The sequence below is a fragment of the Lytechinus pictus genome, chromosome 8 (genome assembly GCF_037042905.1).
Source record: "Lytechinus pictus isolate F3 Inbred chromosome 8, Lp3.0, whole genome shotgun sequence".
Lineage (NCBI taxonomy): Eukaryota > Metazoa > Echinodermata > Echinoidea > Temnopleuroida > Toxopneustidae > Lytechinus > Lytechinus pictus.
In genome coordinates this window covers 15,818,193-15,828,625 of record NC_087252.1, presented here as the reverse complement: position 1 = coordinate 15,828,625, position 10,433 = coordinate 15,818,193, and the positions used below count along the sequence as shown (strand labels likewise).

The following is a 10,433-nucleotide window of genomic DNA, read 5'->3' as shown; positions in this document are numbered from 1 at the left end:
AACACCTTTTTTTGCCTTTACATCCTTCTGAATCACATTTCTATTACCATTCACATTACATACTGTACATTACGGTGTGTTAGTCATACCAACACAATCGATGCGAGAGGCTGATCCAAGCTATTGTATTATTTGAATGACATACCATTCATCACTTTGCAATCGTTTTCATGGGTGTGACTGCCACACCGAGGTTGCTTTTTGGCCTCACTTTAGCGCAAAATCTCTTAATACATTCAGCATATTTTCCTTCTTTCTAAAGCAAATGAAGATACTCATGGTGGCATGAAGCCTGCCAATATTCTCGTTGATACATCCTCTTTCATATCGAATGTTGAGATTGTGCATTTATTACTGATATTCATAATAAATCTGATTGATAACAGTATACATGTGCATTTTTTTACCAAAAACATACAAATTTTGGTCAAAAGTCTTAATTCTTTCAAAAACTAAATCAACCGACTTTATATTGTAGAATAAAGGGATTGTAGTAAATTCTAACAACAAAATAATAGATAATTTTGCATTTTATTAAGGCCTATCTCCATTTTCCGGGTTGAAAATATGACAATATACATTAGTGTATCCAAGTCTCCGATATGCAGTAAAAAAGCTAAATTTCTGAAAATTGAATTTTCAAGTTTGAGACATTATAAGTTTGTGACTAAAAACGATATCGATTTGGAATTTTGTCCACTTAATAGTTGTATATTAGGAAAGTTTTCTAGAAATTTTTGAGGCGATTCCTTTATTTTCTTTAGCTTTATGGTAAATCATGTATTTCGCAAATTTTCAATTTTTTGGAAAAAATTCTCAAAATTGCACTTTTCTTATCAAAATCTCAGCCGAATTAGCTTTTCATCACCCATGAATAGTATCAACTTGTAGAAAATTTATTTATCTTTCATATGACACAAATTTTGTGGCAAATGAATGTTTGTGTCAGAATCTATGTACGAAAAACCAAATCCCATGAATATGGCGGCCATTTTGGACGCCATCTTGAATTTGAACCCCATGGGACAATATTTCGTTTTGGGAACATCAACATTCATTCACTGCACATCTTACGGATTACAAAAATGTAGGTTAAAAAAATATATCATTCGGGTGCATGGGAACCCTATCCCCCTACCAGACTATGCCTTGCACCTAAGAGAAGTTCCAGTCGTGCGTAAAGTCATGCGTAACTTGACGAACAGTTTTATGAACACCCACCAGGTGCGCAATATAGAGGCATGTATGTGACGTCATAATCTCATAGTGCCCTCCCTCAGAGGCTCTGCATGCGTAAACGGACATGTCAGAGATGCAATAGCTGCACATACCAACGCACGCAAAGCAATGGAACTGACCTCTAAGATGGCGGTGCGATGACGTCAACGCGTAAGGGTTTCTTACATACAATTTAATAATTACCTGCATGAATCGTGTGCATTGTTGTCTTTTACCTTACCTTACCGCTGTTCCTTCTCTTTGAAGATGTTGGATGTCATGGTTTTCCATCTGTCTCTACCCAGTGCTATCTTGCAGCATTCGTTTATCTTTCTGCCTGTTGTCTTTATCAGCCATTAAAGCCACGTCATGCCATTACAATCGATGTCGCACTGAGCAGGATGGAAGAGTCGACTGTAAAATAAACAGCAACTCGACATTCAATTGCACATGTAAACCTGGGTACATCGGTGTCAACTGCTCTTGCGGTATGTATAATGTGCTTCTTGTTGACATAGGTTCAAGTACTTTGATTAATTAAACATAATTACCGGAATACGTTTAATATGACTCCATAGAGTTTAAACTGAACTCTTCATAATATCTAAGCAGTTGGCCTATTAGGCAATGATTATTTTATGTGTGTAATAAACGTCTACAAAGACGTGAAATGACATAAAACTGTGATTTTATTCTTGCTCAGCCCCCCCCCCCCCCGTCCACACTTTCCAAAATCGTTCCACAGCCTCTGTGATATGAATTTGATGTTCTTGTGTATAATAATCTTGTATAAACTGATTCAATGTTGCTGTCATGCTAAAGTAGAGATGTGATCAAAATCAATCGATTAATCAATAACTTAACCTTTGTTTTTCAGTCTATTTTTCTGTCAGGAGAAAGCAAATAAGAATCTAACCTTCATTAACACCCTCGATTTAGTACCAATACCACGACTCTTTCCCTAATTCCTTTAACAGAAATTGACGAATGTGCGAGCAGCCCTTGTGGGGAAGGGCAGATCTGTATTGACATAGAGAATGCCTACTACTGCGGTATCAACCTGAACTAATGTGGTCTTTTCGCAATCGCATCAGGGACAGATTCTAGAACATAGAAAATCTATTGAAAATGCCCGTCATATCACAATGGAGAGCTGAGAGGTTTTTGTCAAACATTGGTGAACCAGGACAAGAGATCTTCCTAAGATTCAAAGCTGACAAAAATCCAAAAACATGTCCAGATCCAGTCACGGACGTAACTGCTGTTTTGATTAATCGATTTTCGACAAAGACGATTTTGCCAGGGCTTTTGACAATAGATTCTCTACGTTCCAGAAAGCGTCTATGTAGTGGTTGCGAATACTCTATTTTCATATATTGATATAATTATGCTTTAATTGTAAACGTCTACGTCAACTTAAACTTGTTATTCTGGGAACAGCTCGTTTAGTTCAAGTAAGAAAGTAACTTTATTGCGGTGTTGACAGAAGAGTCTTTCGACACGAACCAAACTGATGCCCTGTTTCGTAGCTCTGTTGACTATAATTCCCGAGTTGAACATACGCTTTGTTATATTTAATATATTATATGTAGGTACTTGCTGTAAATATTTTTATTTTGTTTAAATGTGTTACCCAGCTAAATTTTTATGAGCTCTTCTCTTTATTAGACAAGCGATTTCAAACTGAAATTCCCTCACAAAATGTCTTAATTCCCTAACAAAAACAATAAAGGGGCAGTGAAGAATGCCTTTTTTAAACAAAGATTTGTGGATAATTTGTACTCCCTCACCTTCTCTTCCCCTCAAACTTTCTTCTCTCCCATATCTATCTTTCTTTCTCTCTCCCTCTCTCTCTCTCTCTTCCCCCTCTCCCCGTCCCTCTCCTCTTTTCCTCTGTCTCTCCCTCTCTCTCCATCGGACTCTCTTGCTATGCCTATCCACTCTTCGCTTTATATATGATAATGATTTCCCGGCCATCTCCTACAGCTGCATCCGGTACAGCCAACCAATCATCAGCATCTGCTTCCGTCACAACACAACGCTCGTCTCCTACACCTACTGCTTCTGGTACAGCCACATCTGCTTCTCCTAGTAGAGCCATTCAGTCATCTTCTCCATCAGCTGCTGATGGTACAAGCCCACTTTATCCCCACTCTCCACCTCCAGAATCAGGACATGTAATGAGAGATATATGTAAGCTTACAAAACTTTACTCACCCAAAATCACACTCCATCCTGCCAGGGCCTAGGGCTTGTCGGTAGGATTTAAAGGCGTCTTGCCTCCGTGAAAGATCGAGAATTCATCGAGGTTGATGTTTACATCAACGGGACAGACGTATCTCATACTCCGATACGGGCCTAAGATTGGAGCTATAATTTTCCTTATTCCTTTCTCTATTGATCACCTCCCTGCTAAAGTTTCGAGGTATATGTCCCGCAAAATCCCTGGATTATTGAGAAATAGAGCTTCATATTGACTTTAAACCCAAGTACCGTAATTTAAGAAAAAGAAATGGAAGAGGAAAATTTATTTTTACAAGAAAACAACAAAATTGCAGACCATTTATGATGGCGAAAATAACAAAATTAACTTGTTTCCAAATAATAATAACAATAATAATAATAAGAAGAAAACAACCCCCACCCCTATAACTTGCCTTTAAAGCAGCGCTGATCAATTTATGCATCAAATTTTATAATCACAAAATAAGAGAAATTAATCACAGGCGTAAAATATTCATATCTGAATGGTACACGCCTTAAAACCCAAGATAACAACAGCAACATGATTAGGCAGGGTTTCACAAAAAACTATCAAATATTGTTATTGCCTTTAATCATGAGTATCAGTAAGTAATAACCGGGCAAGGTGGCTCAGTGGTAGAGGGTCTACCTCATGAACGGGAGGTCATGGGTTCAATCCTCGACTGAGTCATACCAAAGACTTACAAAAATGGGACCTTCTGCCTTCTTGCTAGGCGCTCAGCATTTAGATTGGAGAAGGATAATAATAACATTATGTTATGCAGGGCCCGATGGTAAAGCAGTTTCCTAACTGAAGTTGCTACCCTGGATAAATAAAACGCTACTATTATTATTTCATTATTATCAATCATTCACGTTGGGAGTGTGACCATGGCGATCTAGTTAGTCCCTTTCATTTGTTTGTTTTATTGCAGTGATCGCCATTGGAGTCATTCTGTTTGCAGCCTGTATCCCATTGGCTCTTGTTCTTCGTAGGTACTACAAAGCAAAGTAAGAACAACTGTGTCTTCCATTGACAACATTACTTACAAGCTCAAGTTCAGGGTCCCGTAACACGAAGGTTGGCGATTAATCGGTATTTTGAAAGAGCAATTCTGATTGGTTCCAATTCAGTCGACTGAGCAAATTGCGCATGCAACGATGATCTTGATAGGCTATTTCATTCAGCTATTAATCGCTAACTTTGTGTTACGGGGCCCTGGTGTTATTTCAAACATCGCATGCGACATAATTAGGGATTCCCCTCTTTTAAAAACGGAAATATCGTAAAGAAGCACCTCACAGCATTTGTACTTTTCCCAAAAAATAAAAATAAGTTAATTTCTGCTTGACATTTCATTATTTAAAAAGGGGAATTAATATTGGGAACAGAGGTCCACAAAAGGTTGCAGAGGAAAGCTGTTTTTTTTTTCAGAGCAGTTGGTATTGCACTTGCAAGTTTAGTCAGTGAGGACTCCGCCGTGATAATTCGGTTTGCACTGCAAAAACTCCGGTGTTGATTAAACACCAGCCCGGAATCTATATACGTCCACACCAGAGAAGTGTTGAAACAACACCAGTTTGGAATCAAACCGATGCTGTTTTGATACTAATTGGTGTTGTATAATCACCTATCTGGTGTTAGACCAAAACGAAACTGGTGTTGTTTAACACTTCTCTGGTGTGGACATATCTAGATTCCGGGCTGGTGTTAAATCAACACCAGAGATTTTGCAGTGTGCATTTGAAATAAGTCTGAAACGGAAAGAACAATGAGCAAGGTAAACACACAAGAAAAGACAAAAGGATAAGACAGGAAAGGCAGAAAATAATAAGGACAAGGAAGTGAAGAGATTATTAACCAATATGCCAAGGATAACTTCAAGGATTGACTTCTTATCATAACTTATGATAAGAAGTTTATGTTCACATTGGCAAAATGGCGCAAGATATTTCTTCTTCTTCGTTTTGGATTATTGTATGAATATAATCATACTCCTATATTCCCTTTCTTTCATTTGTCAAGGAACAAGTTACGAGCATCAAGACGCGCTTACCAAACTGAACACGAGCTCGTGGAGAGAATGTCTTCGGCGCATTTTACGAACCCAGCTTCCAGATCTGAGAAAGGAGTACCTGTGAAACTCCACGGTGGAGGAACTGCCCCTCCCCCTATCAGCCCGCGTCCTATCATATCATTACCCACTGGAACTGGACCTGAAAACGATATCTATGCAGAATATGTCTATATAGATGGTCCTAGAGCAAACCGCCCATCTGTCGGTAACCGTCCTGCTGCTGGCAAGGGAACAACCGGAAGTACCGATTACGGAGAATACATTTACGTTGTAGATGCATTCGGCAACGGCGGAAATGGAATCGGCGGCGGTCCACCTGTACCGATGGCAGTTGGTCCGCTTCCATCTGCCCCACCACCAACCGCAGGGGAATACATCTACTTTGACCAATCCTTGTCCGCTGGGGTTACAGTGAACCCTGGTCAGTACGTGGAACAACCAACGAAGCCGGTGCCACCTGTAGCAAGCGTTCGGCCGCTTCCTCTCGAGCCACCGTCTTCGCATCTTGATACCATCGACAAGGAGAATGAAAATGTGTATGAAGAATTACCAGAAGGTGGCCAAGGTGATCTTTCAAAGCCAAAGTTGGTTAATGACACTGATATCGAACTCGACAATGACTTGTACTTGAAACCTCAAAACACTGTTTATTAATTTACAGCTAATCCTAAATATTTAAATAAGAACTCTATTTTTTCTTCATTTACTAGATTTTAATATGTCATATACGATCCACCCAATTAGGAAATCTAAATATTCTTCGTTTTCTGGAAACACATACAGATGTAATTTATTACATCTTTATTGACGGCCCGTCTTTGATATTACGACATCTTAATGCTCATCGTTATAAATAATTACTAGAAACACATAAAAATGTAATTTATTATATTTTAATTGACGACCCATCCTTGATAATAGGAGACCTTAATTTTTTTCGTCATAATTGCTTACTAGAATCACGTAGAGACAAATGTAATTCAATGAAATCTAAATTCTGATCTGTCCTAGACAATAGGAAATCTGAATTCTCTTGACTAGATACACATACAAACTTGTGATTTAAGGCCATCCTCGTTAAAGGAGAATGAAACCTTTGGAACAAGAAAGCTTGTGTGAAAAGAGATAAATCAAAGAAACAGATCAACGAAAGTTTGAGCAAAATCGGAAAAATAATGAGAAAATTATGAGCATTTGAATACTGCGATCACTAATGTTATGGATATCCTCACATTGGCAATGCGACAAAGATGTGTGATGTCACTTGTTAACAACTCTCCCCATTACTTTAGTATATATTTCACTTAAACTGCCTCTTTTATCACATCTATCAGTAGATCATGCGTTCTTTTTATAGGAGAGCATGAAAAACAGATTTTTAAAGAATACATCATGGATAAAGAGTTTGTATCACCATAAGAAAAAGCAAAAAGTTACATTTTGGGGGTATTTTATAGTCCATCAAAGGGAAAGTTGTTCACCTGTGACATCACACATCCTTGTCGCATTACCAATGGGAGGATCTCCATGGCATTAGTGATTGCAATATTCAAATGCTCATAACTTTCTTACTATTTGTCCGATTTTTCTCAAACTTTCTTTGTTCTTATTCTTTGATTTTTCTGTTTTGACACAAGCCTACTTGTTCCAAAGGTTTCATTCCCCTTTAATAAGAAATGTAAATTTTCTTCGCTATAATTACTTACTAGAAGTACATACAAATGTAATTTAATTTGACATGTTTGATGTAATGTACGGCCGCTTCAATGTATTAGGAACTCGTCAAAATTAGGTGTTTTTTTTCGTTGTAAATACTTACTACAAGTACAAACAAATGTTATTTATTGTAAATGTAATATGATAATGAATCTAAATTTTCATCGTAATCATTACTTTCTAACTTTCTAGAAACATATATGTATAAATCTAGTCACAATCACATGTGATTCAAGAGTATATGAAATAATTATCTTTGTTAGGTGAACTTGAATATTCTGAACCAACTGTAGGTTATTTTAACAACACAAACAACAAATATAATCAACTTTTAATCGGACGTCAGTATAAACACTTTCGATAATTAAAATGAAACAGTTTAGCTTCATTAGTTTTAAACGTTTAAGCATAAATCATTTCTTTAGATTACATGAGCAGAAACCATGGCAAAGGAGATGAAAATATATTTCCATGTTTTATTTTACTGTCAATTATCAAATGCTTTCTCTTGTTGAGTATATATAATATCTTATCTATTCTGTTTATATTCTAAGGATTTAAACTGATAACACATATTAGTTATTTATAATATTAATAATGTTATATTAGTAGTAGTATCATCTTGTTTGCTCAATATACGATTTACAAAGCGAATGTTTTTTTATACTTATTTATCGCCTAAAGATCATTCTTTGGTCACATTTCTGTAATTTGTTCTGTAGATATTTTGGAAAATGTTGAATACGTCATAACTAAAAGATACTGAAGCCTTAAAAGGAACAGTATTCAAACATTGTGAAGAATATTGAATAAGTCGACATGGTTGTATTACTGACAATGAATATGAATTCATTTAGTTATGTCAAGTGTGTACATAAGTTGTTTTCAGTAATTACATTTCTTGTCCGCGCTGGCGGTATAATAATGTAATATACCTTCCGCATGGGAATGTTGCAAAATTGCAAATTAAACGATTATGAAAATGAATTTGTTTCTTATTCACATGTGTACATGCGAGGTTTAGTAATAAATATAATTCTTTTTTAATACATATAAATAAATATATATATATATATATATATATATATACATATATTTACTAAACCTTTTGTGATTATATATATACATATATATATTAAATATCAGTTTCAATATTGCAATAAGCAAAGCAAAGCTAAAAGAAAGAAAAAATAACAACAGTCATCTTTATCCTTTTTTAGATATAATTCAGCATGCAAATAGTTAAAGGAAGCAAACATTGAAAGGGATCTCAAAAAGGAGGATACCCAACCCCCCCCCCCCCTTAATTTGCTAGTTTCAGCCCCCCCCCAAAAAAAAAAAAAAAAAAAAAAAAAAAAAGGGAATATACAATTATAAATGATGAACTGTTAAAAAAATATTTTTACGAGTACGATAAGAATTGTATTAAATTGAAAAAAATTAATATTCAGCCAAAAAGCTGAATTGTGTACAATTTACAGGTTAACATCCATAGTGTATCCTTTTTTAAAACATCAAACATGAAATAATAACAGTAATATATTGCGACTCAACATGCTCAATATAGAGAGTGAGCATGCGTACTAAAAGGAAAATGTAAAGTAAACGGGGGAAAAATAATTAAATTGAAAAGTGGTGGTGGTAGCTAGCCTGGTAGGATTGTAGTGCTTCTTCACTTATCATTTTCCCTGAAACATTAACTTCCAGTGTGAACATGCCTGGGTTCACCTGAATGCACCTATTATAATGTGTATAATCCAACCCAGTGTTACAGCATGTATATAGTCATCGCTTAGCAGTGTGAATGACCCTCAGCCCATGAAAAGGTATTGTTGTTGCTATGTCACGTTAACTACATTCCTCAGGTGCAATGCCTGAGTGAACGCCCATTAAGCATATCAGCTAGGGAATAGTTGAGAGTTGTACTTTGCCTGAAGAGGACCGATCAAAATTAGTTGTCTCTATGGCTTGGGAGCGCCAACAGGACTGTTCGAGATTACTCCCGCTGTCTGAGACCCATGCCCGCATACCAGCCCTCTCCCTCCTTCACCTGATAGGATGCACCCTTCGAGATCTACTAGCCAAGGTCTTCTGTGAATAAGGCAGCATCACTGCAGCAGTAGTTCCACAGGAAACCTCCTACCTGTCCTCGTGGAAGGCATGTAGTTACGTAAGGTAGAACCGTTCGTCTTTAGTCACCCCCTTTCCTTTTCCAGTAATAGTAGTTAGTCTGTAAGTTACTATCCCCTCAGTTTAATTCCCTGACCTCACTAACCGCCCTTTCACACGGTCCCAAAATCGTAATTTGAATTATGATTCCAGTGAAAAATGATTCTAATAAATTTTCAGCACGTGTGAAACCAAACAAGAATCACGAACGCTAATCACAATCACGAATTCAAATACTACTCCGGAGGTGAATTCCAGTTACGTTTCACTCAAATTACGGTACGAATTTTACGTCTGAAAGGGTTGACCTCCGAAACATCTTTTGAGGTGCGGAGCTTACGTGACATTTCAAGCACTCCGGTAGATAATACAATTGTCATGCACTCATCGTAGTTTCGTTTTTGCGATGCAGTGCTTTGATTGGGTTTGATTGACAAGTCACCAAGGACACAATACCACCTTCGCTCAGGAATTCGAATTCAAATCACAGTTTTCGAGTGAAAGTGTGAATGGTACAATGATTCTAAAGACGAATCGCAATCATCACAATGATTATTTAAGATGCTCGTGTGAAAAGGCCCTAAGCCACCTAAAGAGTGAAAACATTTAAAGGGGAATCCAGCCTTGGCCATATAATGTTGTGTTGGGAAGGAGAAAAATAAATTAAACAGAATGGTGAAAGTTTGAAAGAAATCGGACAAGCAATAAGAAAGTTATAGCTGCTTTAAAATTGAGATACTAATAGTATGTAGATTTCAAATTTAATGTACAGCTCCAGTCAGGGATCATCGAACCCACCACCAAACCATTTGAACAGAACAATGGCATTGATTATTCAAATCCACTGCTCTCGCAGAACAAAGAATAGGCAGGATCGGTTAACAACGACTGAAACTATGCATTAGGCCTATTTAGGCCAATGAACAACCACTTTCACACTCACTAACATTCATACCACACCCCTCATACATGAACACTCATGCTTTATGCTTGGGCAATGGACCCTGA

General features: G+C 36.9%; 1 protein-coding gene across 1 annotated transcript; it reads left to right on the top strand.

The window, feature by feature from the left end:
• Positions 1-3,179: 3,179 nt before the first annotated feature.
• Positions 3,180-7,903, top strand: LOC129267128 (uncharacterized). The gene is made up of 3 exons (XM_064104130.1): positions 3,180-3,411; positions 4,398-4,473; positions 5,489-7,903. Exons 1-3 carry the CDS (start codon positions 3,180-3,182, stop codon positions 6,192-6,194), a joined length of 1,014 nt encoding a protein of 337 aa, XP_063960200.1. The 3' UTR covers positions 6,195-7,903.
• The last annotated feature ends 2,530 nt before the right edge of the window (positions 7,904-10,433 follow it).